Source organism: Ixodes scapularis, unplaced genomic scaffold (assembly GCF_016920785.2).
Source record: "Ixodes scapularis isolate PalLabHiFi unplaced genomic scaffold, ASM1692078v2 PGA_scaffold7__128_contigs__length_106722199, whole genome shotgun sequence".
In the NCBI taxonomy this organism is placed as follows: Eukaryota; Metazoa; Arthropoda; class Arachnida; order Ixodida; family Ixodidae; genus Ixodes; species Ixodes scapularis.
Genome location: NW_024609882.1, coordinates 16,408,228 through 16,426,717, shown reverse-complemented (window position 1 = coordinate 16,426,717; position 18,490 = coordinate 16,408,228). Strand labels below are relative to the sequence as shown.

The 18,490-nt window shown below is 45.3% G+C and overlaps 2 protein-coding genes across 2 annotated transcripts; one reads left to right on the top strand and one right to left on the bottom strand.

The window, feature by feature from the left end:
- Positions 1 to 3,713: 3,713 nt before the first annotated feature.
- On the bottom strand, positions 3,714 to 8,947 carry LOC115316817 (PKS-NRPS hybrid synthetase cheA-like). Its single transcript, XM_040208441.3, has one exon. It carries the CDS (start codon positions 8,547 to 8,549, stop codon positions 5,601 to 5,603), a length of 2,949 nt encoding a protein of 982 aa, XP_040064375.3. The 5' UTR covers positions 8,550 to 8,947; the 3' UTR covers positions 3,714 to 5,600.
- A 705-nt stretch (positions 8,948 to 9,652) lies between these two features.
- On the top strand, positions 9,653 to 11,168 carry LOC121833308 (UPF0746 protein DDB_G0281095-like). Its single transcript, XM_042286488.1, has 3 exons — positions 9,653 to 9,753; positions 9,956 to 10,084; positions 10,351 to 11,168. Exons 1-3 carry the CDS (start codon positions 9,653 to 9,655, stop codon positions 10,646 to 10,648), a joined length of 528 nt encoding a protein of 175 aa, XP_042142422.1. The 3' UTR covers positions 10,649 to 11,168.
- The last annotated feature ends 7,322 nt before the right edge of the window (positions 11,169 to 18,490 follow it).

Genomic DNA, 18,490 nt, shown 5'->3' with positions numbered 1-18,490 from the left:
AGAGCACTTATGGCAATAGGCCACATTGATTGACTGAACATGACTTTATAACTAACCAAATTACAGATTTCTCACTGGCAAAATTAAGAAAAGAAAAAAATCATTGATTTGATTGAAACTGTTTTCTCAAAATAATTTTTTGAGAGAAATATAATTTCTCTGAAAATAATAAATACACTAGATTCAATATGCAAGATCAACCAGAAACATATACTTTAGTCTGTCTGCCTGATTCTATACCTCTCTCTGCTGGTATTTGAGTTTGTATGCCTGCTCACGCACGCAGTTCTTTTGTTGATTCTAACCGTTCCCTTGTTTTGCTATACCTGAAGAACGAGCTGAAAAGTAGAGAGAGCGTTCAATTCTCCAATTTACTTTTGCCTCGAAGAAGTCTTATATTTGCTCGTTATCCGCATATCAATATTACTTGATAATTATTTTACATGGAATGAAAAGATAAATACACCTGAAAGCAATAAAATAGTTAAGGTTCCAGTGCTAAAATTAATGTTTTTTTAAAAAATATCTTATATCAAAATGTTTGATTTGAAACATCGGTATTCAAATCGTACTTGGGAAGTCATTCAATTACAGAATTAAATTACTGTAATTTAATTACTTTTCTGGTAATTTGTAATTCATTACTTTCTGCTAAAAGGAGTTGCAATTGTACTTTATTTGCTTTCTAGCATCAGTAATTACAAACTTTGAGGCACAATTACAATTACTTTTGCAAGGATTTCCGGTGCCGACCGGAAATCCTTGCATCATCATCACTGATGACGACATCAGTGACGTCACCAACATCCGCATCGTCATCACCACTGATGACGTCATCAGTGACGTCACTGATGTCACCAGCATCCACATCGTCATCATCACAGATGACGTCACCGACATCCGCATCGTCATCATCACTGGTGACGTCATCGGTATCCGCATCGTCATCGTCACTGATAATGTCATCAGCGACGTCACTGGTGACATCATCGGCATTGTCATCGTCACGTGACCCCCCACCTCAGGTCACTCCACCCCCCCCCCCCCAGTACCCTTCCCTCCTCCTCCTCAAGAGCTGCACTCTAATTCGGCGTTACAGGGAGTTGTAAACGGCTTTCACTTCTTTTTTCCAACTGTACAAAGAGCATGTTCCTTTACACCTATGTGTGTTACTTGGAAACTTTATTCAAATATTTAGATATCACTAATTGTCATTTTTACTTGCCTGGCTAACAAAAGTGTGTCAACCCAATTTTACTTTAGCGATCTGGCATCCTCCAGTATATGAACTGATTTATATTATTTAAGATATAAGAATGTAAAACTTCATTGCCCAAACTGTCAGGTTCTATTATTAATTTAACAAAATGTATAAAAGGAAAGTACAATATGTGACATTTACACAGCGATGCTTAAAGGAGCTATGCAACAATTTTTGTTCTGTGCACAAATACCGCTTAAAACGGATCCCTAACGTTAATGACCTATGAAACACGCGTTCGTTTTTCACCCCACGCAATAGAAGTCCCAGAAAAAAATTTAAGAAAAACGAGCAGCGTTCACCCCCTCAACTCGCAGCCAGAACAAGCGGCCACGTGATCTGGAGCCGACTATATGCCGACAGTGTTGATCATAGCCACGCGCTGGGGTTGGCAAAGCGCAGGACACGCGCTGAGTTCCAGACATTGTCATGGCTCGGCTGTTGTCGTCGTTGCAGCGATTCGACACGGGTCACAACCCGAATGCTTCTCGAGCTAGCAATTGTCACGAGCCCAAGTCGAGTGCCCACGCAATGCTCGGGTCCCATCTATGAACCGCATTCAAATATCGTCACTTGGGTGTACTGCGATCCCCGAGTTACGTCATCAAATTTTGCAAAGGAGAAATTGAATGAAAATGATCGTTTTTGTCCTCGAAATTACACCACAACAAAGGAGTTTCTTGTCAAATGGCGTTGCGTGTGGGTATCCTTGAGTCCCAGGTGTGCCAGTAAGCTCGTGTAGAGAGAAAAACATTCCAATTGAATATCGTTGCACAGCTCCTTTAAGCCTCCTCCGACACTGGGGCAAGAAATGAACAAATGCGTTGCATTCTAATTAACTGGTTTAAAGTTATGTGGCCCAAGTAGGGTCGGTTTCAGAAATAAGTAATTGTAAAGTAATAGCATTGTTTTTTAAAAGTAATTTGTAATTGCAATGAATTATTTCTCAGGTAGTAGTAATTGTAACTGTAGTTAAACTACTTTTGGAGCAAAGTAATTGTAATTAAATTACATTTTAGAAGTAATTTACCTGTATGATTAAAAATGTGGTCTAAATCATGATTTCAATTTAAATCAACTTGATTTTCATCTTCCATTCTGTCGATATGTGTCAGTGCATGACCATTGCCAATCATTTCATTTGCAGCATGCGACATTGAGCCCTCAATTCCTTATACGAGGGCAATGGGAGATGGCCAATGGATGAAGATGGGCTGAACAAATTTTTTCCAACATTTTGTTGATATACTATTAGATAACTTTGCACTCTGTAGATGAAATTCGGTACGGTCTGCTTTTCTGGAATCGATCGGATGGACACTGAATCTATAAGTCGATTGAATCAGGATGTCCCATGCAGGGACCAAACTATTTAATTTTTTTATAGCTAACTTACTAATATTGTAATATTGCTGCTTTTATGCTTCAAAGTGTAGATAAGTGGGTAGCACAAATGCTCAGAAAGAGTGGCAATGTCATGTTCTTTATATACTTCATTATAGTGGAGACAAGAGCTTCTGGAAAAGTATTTGCGACTCTGTGTAGGTGTCAATCAGGCAAAGGCAAACGCTGCCTTGTACCGCAGAGATGCGAGGAATTGTTACACCACTTTTCTTTGCAAATAACGATTTGGCAGGCTTGACTAGTCCAGAGATATCTGCAAACGAGTGGTCAGTGCTACAGCGATTGTACATAGTGCTGGCAAAAAAGGGCTGTCATTTGTGGCCCTCGAATTAGGAGGGTCAGCAGCAGGTTTATAATAATCATCTTTATTTTGGGTGCCATCAGTCTTTATCTTGGATGCCCCGTGGTGCACCAAAACAAACAACAAAACCAGCAAACAAAAAAAATCCTAAACACACTTAAAAGTTAGCAAACAAGTAAATGTAAGATTATCCAAATGGCGATGGTACATTGCAACAGATGCAGATATATAAAGGTGAGGTGGAGCGATGGCATTAATGACTGAATCCGAGAGACGTGAGGTATTGCACAGTGAGCACACATAAAAGCATACGAAATGTCTGGTTACACATGAAGGAACATGAAACAGTTCAGCTTTAGTTTGCCTGTAGTTGTTTACAAAGGCATCGGTGGACATCTTCACAGATTCCTACTTTAAATAGGGTGGACATGCCTGCAAGAAGTTTTCCCACATCGCACCGGTGCATGTGAAAAGCACCAGCTCTTTTTTGGTAACCTTCTCCACGCTGCGCCGGTGCATGCGGAGAAATGCCAGTGCTCTCGCAGTTAGCTTTCTTACGTTGCTCTGGTGCACGCAGAGAAGAACCGGGCATTATTTGTGGAGTGATCAGAAAGGAAAAAAAGGGGCCCATGTGCGCTAGCTATTGTTGGGGCAGGATTGATATAAAATGCAGTGTGTTGATGTAACTACTAAGGTATAAAACAAATTGGCACCCCACCAAATGTAAGTAAACGACATCAAAATCGATTTGTAATGCAGAACAGTTTATTCACATTATAACACAAAATTCCGATTTCCCCGTACCACTTCAGACTCGGAAAGAATCATCGGACTGTGCAGCGCCTAGTTGTTGGTTTCTTCAGAGCCAATTTACACAAGTAGCAACTTGCTCAGTTTTCAAGGGGCCTTGTTTTTGGAGCCTTCTTGTTACCAGATGTGAGGCCCACAAACGTTTTGCTATAATTTCCCCAGCCTCTACTATGTGGTCAGATGAACAAAACTTTGCTGGAAAAGTCGGAGAATTCTGAAGAGACAACTTGGCAGACAGCCCGAGATAATGCAGCACCATAACCTGTTCGGCACAGAAAATATGTTGCTATAAGGGTCTGGATCAAGAATGTCACAATTGGGAACCAAATAAGCACTCTTCTTTTATTTCACCACAATGGATGCTGAATCCATCGGCAAAAATGACAGGTTAACAATATGCAAACAAAATGAAGGAATTGCCCACAGGCAAACACTGTAGCGAATCAGCCTGCATGGTGGCTCATATGCAGCAAAGTGAGACAATAAATCATATTCATTATTGTAAGCTTAAAAGGCAGTAACCTGCTCGAGACTTCAAGCCCGACAAAATCATAAGCCTCTGTGTAGGCCTGGTTTTGCTGCTTCACACAACACTCTTCAATAAGTTCATCCTAACACGAAAAAGCCTGTTGGTCCGCGGGCACGAATGCCTATCCTGTGTTAGGAAGTTGCTTACACAACTTCAGTGGCACAATATATCCCAAGCTTTTGTTGCACTATTAAACCCCAATTATCATCCCACACAACTTCCTAGCACAGAACATTTCTCTATCCGCCACCCGAGAACGCGCTCTCTAGCGGTCAGGCTCCGCCGAGAGACCTAAATTTAATTTAAAAAAAAGAAAGATTAAAAGCATCATACATCAACAGTGAAAGTTAACACTTGTAAAGCAAGGGGTCACATCATGTCCAAATAATTGAGAAGCTGTAATGCTACTAATTAAAAAGTTAATTGACAAATTTTAGCTAATTAGCCAACTGATTGGGATGGATATTTCACCATACAATTTCTGCCAAGCTCAATAAATGAATGAATTAACACAGTATCAGTAGGAAGGTCATCTCAATTAAAAAAAATTAAAACATGTTGCAGATAGCTAAGGAGCAGAAATTCCCAGACATGTGGAGTCAACATCACGAGGCCAAAAGCAATATGTGCCCTTGAGGGCACATATTGCTTTTGGAGAATTGAAGCTCAACCTCAATATGATCTAACAGTGCAGTCAAATTTTGATTTAAAAAATTCCTAGTAGGCACTACGAGGTCGAGAAATCGCACCCCGATACATGGCATCAAACTGAATCTGAAACGTTGTGCAAGAGTGCCGGTGAAGTCATTTGCATACCTGCGGCCCGGCACGTGGGTTGGCGTCATCGCAGCCGGCTCCGCTTGAGCGAGTGGAGCCAGCTGCGGTAGCTCCGACCCACGTTTCCGCGCCGTGACACAAAGATGATGTCACTGGCACTCTTGTCCGCCATTTCAGTTATAGGTTTAGTGTGATGCCATGTACCAGGGTGACACTTCTCGACCCCCGTAGCACCTACCACAGATTTTTCGATCAAAATTTGACTGCACTGCTAGTTCAGTTTTAGTTCATTAGCTAACTAATTACCTAATTTCACCCTTTCCCTAGTGGACGCCATGACTACTAACACTGCCCCAAGGCTCAAATTACCCTATCTCACGTTCTCTCTCTCTGAAAATTTGGTGCAGCTAAAAGAAAAACACTGTACAAGGTTACTTGACAAAACAAGGTAGGCAATAACAGGGATAAACGCAAAGATAATACATAAAGCGGAAGGTACTGGAAGAAACCGTTGTTAATTAAAATAACCTCAGCTTATTCGGCATTTTAGCTGCAATACAACTTCGGCTGCAAACAAATGTCATGCCATGGTTGGGTTTTTTTTCTAGACAGGCTTCGTGAAAGAGAGATTGGCATCCTGCGCATTGAATTACCCCAGGAGCATCAGCAAGCAGAGGCTGCCTGCACAAACAATGCACGGTGAAAACAGAATCTTTTGGTCGCACACGAGAAACAAGGGAAAGAGTTACAGGGAAGTCTTCCATCATCCCATTACGAATGCACTTTAGTAGATGGCCCCTCATTAATTGATGTCTAAAGTTTACAGTGGTAGGGTCTTTGCCAGATGCTATGCAGTACATGTTAGCAATAGCAAATAAGCCACAATCTACTGTGCAACCTTGGCCCTGTGCAGGTCTTACAAAAATAGTTACATTTGCAGATGGTAACTTAAGTATGCTACACACCTGTTTTACAGCATCAGGGGGAACAGTTTGATCAAGAGAATCATAAACAAAGACAGAATCAGGGGGCGCATCAATAGTTGTTACTGTGATCCAATGATCCGGGTTTGCTGTGTGTAAGATTTGAATGAATGGACCCTTTATCTGCTTGAATAGTAGTCCCTGGCTCAGCAAAGCGTCTTGGAAACCTTCCCGATGCGGAAATTTTTGACGTGTTAACTGCATTGCAATATTCATGACACTGTCTGGCAGCGGACGGTTGTATAATACATCGTCCAAGTGTTCATCTGTTAGTGAATAAGCGCTATAAAGAGGAATCAACTCTGCACGAATCATGCTAAGACAAAGTTTTTTGTTGCAGATTTCTGACAATTTACGCTTTTTTGTGACTTTTACAGTTCGCGGTCTCCCTCGTTTACTTTTAATTAAACTAATACGCAGCTCTTCGGAAGGTTTCCTGTCACTTGCTGTGTCTGTTGGCTGTTGATCAGGCACATCCTTATGAGCTGCACGGGGTGCTACAGACTGTGACAAAAGCTGCACCTGGTTGCTAGAAAACGTTGTAAGATTGCTAAGGAATGTCTGAATATCTGTCAACTTTTCATTTAGCTCCTGTTCGCCACACTGGGCCAAGATGTTAGCTGTTGGTTTCACTATATCTGTTAAAAACTTGTAGGCATAATTATACCTGGCCTCAATGGTATCCAATTTTACAGGTGGGGGCTTCAGTATGGCTGATGTAACTGTGGTTTGGGTAGGCTGGCTTGTGCTAGACTGACTTGGGCTAGGTGGGTTTGAGCTAAGGGGGGTCGGGCTATGAGGACTTGGGCTAGGCGGGTTTGAGCTAAAGGGAGTTGGGCTACGTGGGCTCGGGCTAAGTGGGTTTGAGCTAAGCGGAGTTGGGCTACGTGGGCTCGGGCTAGGTGGGTTTGAGCTAAGTGGAGTTGGGCTATGCAAGCTTAGTGGGCTCGAACCAGCTGTGCATGGACCAGGCATGCTTAGAGGGTCGGTAGCTTCAGATGCTAGGAAGTGGCTCCTACGCCATCGATGCGGAATAACAGAGTGGTCAAATAGTTCTAGATTTGCAAAAGACCGTGCTGTCAAAATGTGGGCACATGGAAGTCCATATTGGGAATAACAGAGGCATGTGCAACTGTCTAGGCTTTTTGCTATCACATACTCTGTCCCTTCCAACTTAACAGTGTATGCGTCATTTTGAAAGCTAACAATATAGCGAATAGTCTTAAACTTCTCATATTCCCGTAATACTATATTCCTAGCTACCAGAGTGCACGTTTGAGCTAATGTTAGCTGGAACATGTCAAAGCTACTTGTATTTAAATTGAGCTTAAGCTCTCTAAGTTTTGCAAACCTTAGTGATATAATATCATGGTCAATATACTCTAGCAAAGCAGTCATCGCAGCAGCCAGGTGCATTCCTGGACGCAGGAAGCTTTTTAGTTTTTGATTATGGCTCTCAATTCGGTTGTTGGTATTATTCCCCATTGTTAGCAAGTCTCGGCGGTACGCATGCGCCCACATTTCTTTGCAGGAATCCCAATTGTTCATGAAGTAGAGCAAAAAATCGTCAGGAGAGTGTTCCCTCAACAGCGCAACTTTTTTGTCGTAAACAGACAGGCGATTGGCATAGACAACTTCTTTAATTAGGCGACGCAATAATTCCCTCTGATGAACTGGGTATTTCATAATCTGCAAGTCCAAGTAATGGAGAACATGCCAAGTGCATAGGAGAATGGTGCTTTTTGGCAGAAGCTCTTTCAAAATCCTTAACTGATTTAGGTCCTTATCTACCATAACAACTTTGCATGCTGAAAGTACAAAAGGATTACAATCTATAAACTTCTGAAAAACAGGGCGAACAATTAGGGAGGTTTCCCTTTGCAAAAACGCATAGCAAATGCATCGACCCCTACCACGAGCGTCTTCACAAAGAATTGAATAGAGAATGTAACCTTCTACGTTAACCTTATATGTCCCATCGATGAACAGAATTTCGGGATACTTTTCCAAAGTTTCTCGCATAACGGACGTCTGGAACAACACAAATAACAGCTCATTGTTTTTATCTTTTTCATAATGTATGATCCAATTAGGGTTCTTGGAGGCAAGACTATGCAATTGCTCTAACAACAGGGCCCCATGAGCCTCACTAGTTTTAACTGCAGTCACAGAATTCACACTACGGTTTTTGTAATTGTTAATGTCTTGTGTTGTTAGAGTCTTGCCTGTTTTTTCATAGACATAATTTTTGAAATCCTTAGGTTTAATATTGCATTTTGCTACATCTGCAAATGTCTCCTTCTCAGATGTAGTCAGAAGCCTGTTTTGGGGGTATGTGCTGCATAATTCCAGACTATGGTTATGTTCAACAACAAGTTTTGAGATTACATAGCACATATCTGGCTTTGTCTTCAAAACTAACAAGAGGCGTGCCTGGCAACCTGAAAAATAATAAGACTGTTGTGGGCGCTTTCCGCTGCCCATGGCTGATAGAGGGCGTCCATGGACACAGATGAATTCAACTGAGGAGTATTTAAATTCCTCACACTGAGCTAATGGACATGTTCTAGACCTCCTTTTTGTAAACACATGCAACCCTTGTTTGCACCAATCCTCAAATGCAGCTAGAAAGGTAGAGTAGTTAGAAAACTTGGCCTGCGCAAAAATGACACCGCCACCTCCATACAAAGTACAGGATTTTGAAGGACTGGGGGCATTCTGCAGGTTACTAACGGCAGATCCAGGGCTTTTCTCTGGAACCTCGGAAGGGTACTTGACTTCCTGGGCAACGCACTTATCATCTGCAGCAACGCCTTCGCCTACATGATGCCCTCCGACAGCTATCTCTATGCTAGAGCCCTCCCCACAACCATCATGCTTGAGACATGCCATTTCTGAGAAAAACTCTGTCCCCGCGTCATGCCTTCTGCATGCAGTCACATAGTCAGCACCACCCCCATCATGACCACAGGGCGTAAACCCACAGCCAGGAGTACCCCCTGTATCATGCAGCACATGCTTGCCTTGTCCACCCTCCCCATCAAGCACAGAGCATGCAACCCCACAGCCAGAAGTCTGCCCTGCGGCATGCAGCACATGCTTGCCTGCCCCACTCTCCCCATCAAGCCCACAGCATGCAACCCCACAGCCAGTAGTCTGCCCTGTGGCATGCAGCACATTCCTGCCTTCTCCACCCTCCCTATCAGGCCCACAGCATGCAACCCCACAGCCAGTAGTCTGCCCTGTGGCATGCAGCACATTCCTGCCTTCTCCACCCACCCCATCACACCCACAGCATGCAACCTCACAGCCAGAAGTCCGCCCTGTGGCATGCAACGCATGCCTTCCTTCTCCACCCTCCCCACCATGCCCACAGCCAGAAGTCCCCCCTGTAACATGCACTGCATGCTCGCCTTCCCCTGAGACCCTTGCATCATGCTCTATGCCCGCATTCACTAATCCCATGCTGAAGCCCTGCTCTCCGTCATGCACTGCAGACACATTCTTTGCATGCGTGAGTGCCCTTCGACTCTGCAACAGGGCCTTCGAAGGACGTTTCCCTCCAACGACCCTGCTCTCTGTCACACATGCTGGGCTGCACTCACCTAAGTCAGAGAAAGGATTGTCACAAACAGGCAAAGGAGAAAGGGTTGAGAGGCACCCTACTGCAAAGTCTTCTCCATCCCAAGTAATAGTGGGGGACGCAATAGTGGCAGCACGGTTTGGTACCTTGCGCAGTCCCGGAGACTTTCGTCCCTTGCGCTTGGACTTCACCCTCTGCCACCGCTCTCCGCCCACTATACTTTGGATAGGGTAGACTACCCTGGGTTCAGCTGCTGCCGAGGCAGCCTGCTCACCGGCCCCTACAAAAGCTGTGCTCCTCGAGGAAGCCCTGGGGGGCCCCTCTGCACTAACTTCTGTACTCATAGCAACATCGGTGACTCCACCTCGGTCCAGCTTCGTAGGCTTCTCAGAAGGTTGCTGTCCTTCCGGCCTCGGCTGAACCTTTCCCCAAACAGGTACGCATGTACTAGAGGGAGCCGTGGATGCACTCTCCCAGGTCTGCCATACCCGGCTGCCCTTGCTGCGGACTCGAACGCCACCAACCAGCCTGAATCCAGCACCACAGCTTCCCATCCTGGGCTCATCAGAGTGCTTGCCTCGTTTGTGCCTCCGTTCAGCATTTACACATGTGGCAACTGGTTGGCTTGTGTCCGATCCGAGCTCGGGTGCCGTGCTGGCAGTTGGGACAGGAGGGCCTGCAGATTTTGACATCTCTGCCCAGGTGGCCCTCCGATCAGCAGCTGCCTCACAAGGCGCAAGGGTGGTCTCAACGGAAAGAGCAGGAGAAGCAAGGAGGGGTTGCACAGGAGAGCCAAGCAGCGGAAAGTCAACCTCACATGCCATGGTTAGTGGCGGGCTCTTCACGGAAGGAGCAGCAGAAGCAACAGGAAGGGGTTGCACAGATGCAAGAGGAGGAGGCTGCACAGAGCAAAGCGGTGGTGGCTCATCCTCGCATGCAGAAGGAGCAGCAGAAGAAAGAGGAGGCTGCACAGAGCAAAGCGAAGCAGCAGCAGAAGTGAGAGAAGGAAGCTCCACAGAGCAAAGCGGAGGTGGCTCATCGTCGCATGCCGAAGGAGCCGCAGGAGCTGAAGGAGAGCCAAGCGGTGGGAACTCGAGCTCACATGGCGCGGTCAATGGGGCACCCTCGATGGTCCAGCCGTCCCACGAGCGGGTCCCTGGCATTGCCTCCATGTGGTCCTGCTGGATCTTGGCCCTGGCCATCTTCTCCAGGATGCTCCGCACTTGCTGGCCCATGAACCCAGCGAGGACCTGCACACGGTACTTGACATTAGCACCAAAGCTGATTGGCAGCTGCAGTCACCTCACTTGTTCAAATTGTTAAAGATGTTGCCTTGAAGATTTCACAGAAAAGGTGCTGCACCTTTAGCTTTATATACAAGGCACCTATGCCAAAACGTCTAACTGGGACCGGTTGGCATCTCGACTGGTTACAATTGGAACTAACTGGTCCCAAGTGGGAATTGGCTGTTACCAATAGGAGTCCAACTGGGACTAGCTGAGGGGTCAACTGGCTTGACTATGCCCAGACGGGGAACGGGTATGGGTAAGTGGGACCAGTTAAGGAGTTAACTGGTTAGAGGGATTCCCAAGGGGGAGTTTCAATTGTTTTCCCATTCCCTGTTGGGGTTCACATGCTGCGTCGATTTCGACAAGATGGGGGTGTATTGATCTTTGCTAGTGAAGGAAAAAAAAACTTAAATTTATAGATTTACAGAAATAAATAAACCTTTAATTACTAGGTATACATTTATGTATTTAAAAAAATATTTCAAATTTCAATGTACATATTCTTTTATAAATTGCGATATAGTTAGTGGCATAAAAAATGTTTACTTAAATCAACGTTTATGTACATGTATAAAAATGTATTAAACATTGAAGCAAAGACCTACCCTTTGTTTTTTAATCGCACCCAGCAGGTTGCAGTGACGCACACGCAGATTAGTTTTACGCACTGTCGACAGATGGCACATGTGACACAGTGAAAAATCACCAATCATGATTTTTAACGATGATGAAGTTAAGAGGCTGAAGGTACAGAATATTACAGTTGAGAGAGCTAGTAAATACAAGTATCTAGGAGTATGGATATGTGATGGTGCAGAATATCTCAGTGAGCATGAAAAGTATATAATAGGTAAGGGCAACAGAAATGCAGCTGTAATGAAAAATAGAGCACCTTGAAATTACAACAGGTATGAGGTGGTGAGAGAGATTTGGAAAGGGGTCATGGTGCCTGGCTTGACTTTTGGAAACACAGTGATATGCATGAAATCCGAAGTGCATGCGGGACTAGAAACAAAACAGTGCAGAGTAGGTAGGCTGGCTTTGGGGGCACATTGCAAAATGCCAAACCAGGGAGTACAAGGAGACATGGGGTGGGCGTCATCTGAGAGCAGTGAAGCGGTGAGCAATATAGAATTTGAAGGTAAACATGTTTGAGAGAATTCTCTCTGGTTGGGTAAATAATAAAGAGATAAGATAATCCGCCAACCAAAAATTGAAATAGTAGCGACCCTACGTTTCGAAACCGTTCGTTTCTTCTTCAGGGGGATGAATGAAGGACAGCAGCTTCTTCTTCTTCTAGATGTTGAGCGACTTCTTTTTCTTTTTCATTGGTCTACCAGCCTACTAAGACCAATGAAAAAGAAAAAGAAGTCGCTCAACATCTAGAAGAAGAAGAAGCTGCTGTCCTTCATTCATCCCCCTGAAGAAGAAACGAACGGTTTCGAAACGTAGGGTCGCTACTATTTCAATTTTTGGTTGGCGGATTATCTTATCTCTTTATATAGAATTTGAGGATCGGTTGAGGCAAATGGACGGGGAGCAATGGGCACGAAAGGTTTTCAGCTATTTATACATGAGGAGTGTAGACAGAAAGTGGAGACAGCACACTAGAAAATTAAGAGAAAAGATTTTAGGCTATAGTGGAGATACGGAAGAGCAAGTCTCAGTTAAAGGGGCCCTGCAATGACTTTTTTACTAATTTTTAATTTGCACCGAACCTGAGCGCGCTGAACGTAGTAACTTAGTGAAACTTTTCTTTTCTCAAAATTCCCTTTATTTTACCAGTTATAGGCGAACTAAAATTACAAAGACAAGCAAAAAATAACCCCCCTCATGACGTCCTTGGTTGCTTGAGTGTGGCCCTGAACTAGAGGAGGAGTAGTGAGCTCATCGAGCGCTCACGGCTGCCGCACTCCGTGTCGACGGCGCGAGAGGGCGCCATCAAAGCGTGTTCTGGATAGGCTGCATGCAGCGGGCAGCCAGAGCGGCTCTCATTGCATTTGCTGGACGATTAAATACTAATTCGGCATGACACTTCATTGGCCACAAACGGCAGCAAACACAGGGTAAATGTCAGTTCAGAATGAGAGCTACTTTGCGCTGCCATACCGCGAAATAGCCAAACCGCAAGACAAAGCTTCTCGCCGAAGGCCTTCGGAACGCTCGGAGCCGGTCGGATCCTCCTGCCCATACGACCGCAGCGCCGCCGCGTACATCCGGGACCTTTCCGTGTCGGCGCCTGATCCCACTACTCCTTTCTAGTATGCGCCGCCTTTTCCACCGCTTGGTGGCGGGTATGTCGACAGGTCATTTCTTGTTTCCGTACTTTATGAACTGCATTCGTTTCTTTTTCTATCTAAAATACTGAACAAGAACTACTTTTATAAATAATGGAAATGGTTCGCGCCACTTATATTTTCTATTTCGACTAAAAAGAAACTTTAGCAGCTTTGACCAGTAGTAAGCCCAGGACCAAAGGCGTCACATTTCGCGCGCTTTCGGTACCGCAGGTCGCCCTCGTCGGTGGCGGAGGTTTCCGCGTCGTCCGGTTAAAATATGACGCACTGATATTTAGTTACTCTCTCCGTGCCCGCTGGCTTGCCCGAACCGCAAGAGACATGGAAACCGCAAAAAAGGTAGACGCTTAAGTATGATTGCAGGGCCCCTTTAAGAAGAAAGTTAAGGCCACAGAAAGAGATCGGTAGCTAGAGGGAATGCAGACAAAAACGGCTCTGGAAAGCTATAGATTAAACAAAACAGTTATTGCCAAAGAAAGCATTTATGACAATTCTAGGGGAAGCTCATTGTTGTTTGAGGTAAGGGCATTCAGCGAACCAGAACATACAGAGCGAAGTACCAGGAAATGGATACAGTGCGCACTGCTTGTGGAGAGGAGGACGAGACGGCTGAGCGCTTGATACTCTGCTGTAAAGGGCTTCATCCTACGCCGACCGAAGACAACATAGATTTAATAAGTCATTGGGTTTGAGAAACAGCGAAGGAACAGTGGATTTCAAGACAGTAGAGGTTACCAAGCAAAGATTAAGTGAATGGTGGCAGCAAGCGAGAGAAAACTAGGTATTTTCTTATTAACTGATGGCAAGGGTGTTTTATAGCCTCACTTTCTGTGCAGTGCGGAGTGAATATAGCTTTCAAATTTAAATATTCTAAGCTTAAATGGTAAAACAAAATGGCTAGGTGGCGCAAGCTACCGCCCGATCCAAAGGGCTCAGCCGGATTCATCCATCCATCCATCCAGTGGTCGGTAGAGAAGGGAAACCATCGCCGAGGTTGGTGTATTGATAAACGTGTCGTTATGAAAATGTCAAAACCATATCTGCGCTTCATGCGACCCAACTAAATACGCCATGGTGGTCACGGTGAACTTCGAGGGCAGAAAGATGCAGTTCAGCGACCGGAGGGCACCCAGGGAAAAACCAGACGGAAGAGAAAACAGCCGCGGAGGGCACAATGGTAAAAATGGCGGAGAGTCTACCCGAACTGGCAGCTGTTGTGACACAAGCAATTGGAAATGTTTGATTGTAAGGTGGGAGCGCAACCGCATCCTATCGGGACTTCACCTGCGCAACGCGGAAACACGGGTGAGCACCTTTCTTCACGCGATGGAGAGAAGCTAGGGACGTCGTCACGGATGCTGACAGACGCCAGCGGCTAATCTTTCACCTCGCACGAATATTAGCTCTGGGCGATTCAATCGTCGCAATTAGCTAACGAGGCAACTGAAGCGGTCCTTAGAGCTACGCTGTGCTTCCTTGAACCCGGAAACGTGGACGTCACCGAACCTATTTATTTTCATTCTCTGTTTTTGACAATAAAGACTGGTCAACCTTCCAAGTTGTGCCGTGTTTCGTTGCTGGAGTTGGCACCGTTCTGTCAACCAGTTGAATCCAACCAGTAATTTAGCTCGCCACGTGCGCAGGTCAATTTTCAGTTCCCCTCTTTACGGCGAGCCTTGCAATCGTTGCCGCCCTATATTCGCGCTCTTTAGTGCAGCGACATAACGCACGTGTACATACCTTGTTGCCGATCCGGCTTGGGTGGACGCCGTCGCGGCCGATCCACTGGTGCCACTCGTCAGCCAGCCCGTCAAGGAACGTGAACCCTTCCCTGCGACACAACTCTCGCAGCAGCGAGTTCACCTCTCGGTAACGGTCATTCGAAGCCTCGATCTCTGCAGCGTGACTACGCTGCCATTCCAATGAGCAGAACCTATTCTCCCGTCTCGGAAGAACGGCAGAAAAGGCGATCTGCATCATTGGATTGCGTTCACAGATCTGGGCAGCTAGACGACGATATTTGTCGATGTACACGCTGGCACTAATATGGGAATTATTAGTGCCAACGTGCAGGATGACAACATCAAAATCGGGTAGCCTCTCAGACACCTGGGAAAACAAGTGCTCGATTCTAATACCACTAAACGCCGCAACCTCAACAGCCAACCGACTATTCAATGGGAAGTACTGGGGCAAGTACTTCACCATCGAATCGCCGGCTACCAAAACTCGAGGCATGTTGGGGGTGCGATCAAAGCTAAAATACAAAGAGTAGCACTAGATACGGAAAAAAGTATTGCTAAAAAGAACAAGACAATGCTAAACAAAACGCTTCAAAGAGTGCGAAAAATCAGCCAAAATAGCTTGCGTGACCGGAGCCGACAGCAGCGCGGGCAGGAAGGAATGGTACGTGCAGCACGGGGCAGGACCCGACCACAGAAGACTACAGCTGCTACAGCGGCAAACGCACATGGTCGGGCACATGTCATAACAAAGGCAACATCCGGGGCCGGGGATGATACGTTACTTCCGGCGTCGAAGGAACGATTTCCACACAGCCGTCTCTCCTCCGACGCGACTACGTCACTTCCGGCGTCGGAGGAACGATTTCCACACAGGTCCCACTCCTCCGACGCCCGTCGGAGGAAGCACTTCCAAAAAAAATTCCGCATTTTATCAGTTTATTTTTTATTCAGAAGAGTAAGCTCATAATCCTTCAGTGCAAAATTATTCTAGAGCTCCAATCTCCAAGAATCCAATTGGAATAACTGTCCCAATTGGTTGCTTAATACCAATCGGAAAAGTAATGTCCAATTGGAATGGCCAATTGGTTGTTTAATACCAATTGGAAAAATGCATTCCAACTGAAATGGCCAATTGGTCATTTAATACCAATTGGAATATATATTTCCAATTGGACTGACCAATTGGAAAAATGCATTCCAATTGGAATGGCCAATTGGTCGTTTAATACCAATTGGAATATATATTGCCAATTGAAGGGACCAATTGGAAAAATGCATTCCAATTGGAATGGCCAAATGGTTTATTAATACCAACTGAAATATATATTTCCATTTGGAGTGACCAATTGGAAAAATGTGTTCCAATTGGAATGGCCAATTGGTTGATTAATACCAACTGGTATATATATTTCCAAATGGTGTGACCAATTGGGAAAATGCATTCCAATTGGAATGGCCAATTGGTTGTCTTCATACCAATTGGTTCCCACTGATACCAATTGGTACCATTTGAAGTTCCAATTGGACTCAATGGGTATTTTTAACTGGGGCTGTAATCACACATGGTCCCAACAGCCTTTCTATGGTTGCATCTCGCAGCACCAGGAACGACACTTTGGCTGTGTTCCAAATCTTACCCAAATAGATCCGAGTTACTCCGAAGGGTCGTGTCACGTGACAACACAGATTGAAAAGTGCTGGGCACGGGTAGTTTTTGGAACGCTGAGGTGCAAAACCCTTACCCTGGATTAAGATCGAGTAAATTGCCCTTGTCAGCCTACAACTCTACAGTTTGGGTTGCTTCACTGGGGTTGCCACTTTCATCCTCGAAAGAACATAAGCAGTCAGATAACCAAACCGTCAGTTACCTAAGTGCAATAATGCCGTTTCGAAAGCCCCTTTGACGGCATCTAAGCAGCTCGCATTAGAACAAAGCCTATTCCATTCCTACTCTATTCTGGGCAAAATGTAACTGCTAATTTTATTCCCATTCCATTCCAGTGCTGCCACCATTTTATTTGCATTCGATTCCAGGGTTGTGGAAGTGCGGAATCGTTCCAACTCTGGAGTGGCAACTCCTCAACACTGGTGATAGTCACCAAGGCACCCAGTTCAGTGTGAATGCTGTCCTCACAGCCCATCCAAAGCTGTTATTACCGTAACAAACTCCAGTACGACGAAGTAGTTGAATTCGGAAGCCTGTTGTGCAGATTTGTACCTTGCATTGTTTCCGGTATTTTTTATTTCTTTTGTGTTTTATAATGGACAACAACCGTTGTAATCTCGGTATTGTTGCCAAACCTGAAGGTTTTATCATTGGTGCACTTTTAAATAAATACATATATGCCACAGCCGCAGCTCAGCGATGAGCACTTACACTGCGACTTAGGTGTTTCGTAAGTATTCATTTTGATTGCGCGATAATGATGTTTGTCTTCTGTTAGAATTAAAAAAACCAAAACAATATTCAACATGATGGATAATTTTGGACACCTGGCCGCGGCATGTGTGATCTGAGCATTTGTTCTTTTCATCTGAAGTGTGTCTCTTGCTTACTACCTATAGAGTATACAATGTTGTGGACGGAAAAGATGCTGTGACCGACTCCGAGCAATAAAAACATTCTGTTTATTCTCATGTCGTTGAGCTCGTGGTGACGAGTATGAGTAGCACTGTCATCTTTGGCGATGCCAAGGCTGAACCGATAGACTGCCGCAGAGCTATCACCCTCAGCTCTGCACTGTGAGGAATGGTACGATTTTGTTGAAGTGATTGCGGCTCCAGAGAGGTGTCGTTGCTGTTGACATGTACCGCAAGCAGGATGACATACTAGAGAGCAGGAAAGAGAGCGTTTGGAAGCCGTGCATGGTAGTTGACGCCGAGGTCACGAAATGAGGCAGCAGACGGGGGAAATCGACCCTGTCGTGCTTGCAGTCCGGCTCGATCAGTTTGGAGTGTACAGCCTCGGACTGAAAGGGGGATGCCGGCCGACTGCGGGGCCGATGCAACATCCCCTAAGATGAGGAACCGAACTGAGAGCAAATGCCTGACATGGCAACGATGAGGAGACCCTGGTCGGCTAGCAACATGCCTTGTGAACAGTGTGAAGATGTCGATGAATATTCACTTGCTAAGCCGGTGGGGCAAGCAAGGTGGTCGCAGCCCATTGCTGGGAGATGCCGGTGCTAGATGCGACAGAGCAGAGGTGGTTGCGGAGGCGCTGCAGATGTGGAGGCTGAGAAAGTTGAATATGTGCCTACTGCATTTTCGTCCGAAAAGGCAGAGCCATTGCCGTGCCCTTGGCCACGAAGAACATTCCCCTGGATAGCAGGTGCTTGGAGTCAATCATCATGTCCAGGTCACCAATCTGTAGCACTTTCGATCTTGAGGACGGAAGAGACGGTGCAACAGACTCTGAGTTTAACTGTGAAAACATTCTCTTTATTCTCGTACCGTCAAGCTCGTTCCGACGAGTAGCTTGCTTTTATACACTGCAGTCATTAGCATTATA

Bases quoted from the DNA above. Each gene is read 5' to 3' on its own strand.
- LOC115316817 (XM_040208441.3), bottom strand. From the start codon at position 8,549: ATGGGCAGCGGAAAGCGCCCACAACAGTCTTATTATTTTTCAGGTTGC.
- LOC121833308 (XM_042286488.1), top strand. From the start codon at position 9,653: ATGCTGGGCTGCACTCACCTAAGTCAGAGAAAGGATTGTCACAAACAG. The intron at 9,754-9,955 runs GTAATAGTGGGG...TCCTCGAGGAAG, and splicing joins CAAAGTCTTCTCCATCCCAA to CCCTGGGGGGCCCCTCTGCA. The intron at 10,085-10,350 runs GTACGCATGTAC...ATCTCTGCCCAG, and splicing joins CTGAACCTTTCCCCAAACAG to GTGGCCCTCCGATCAGCAGC.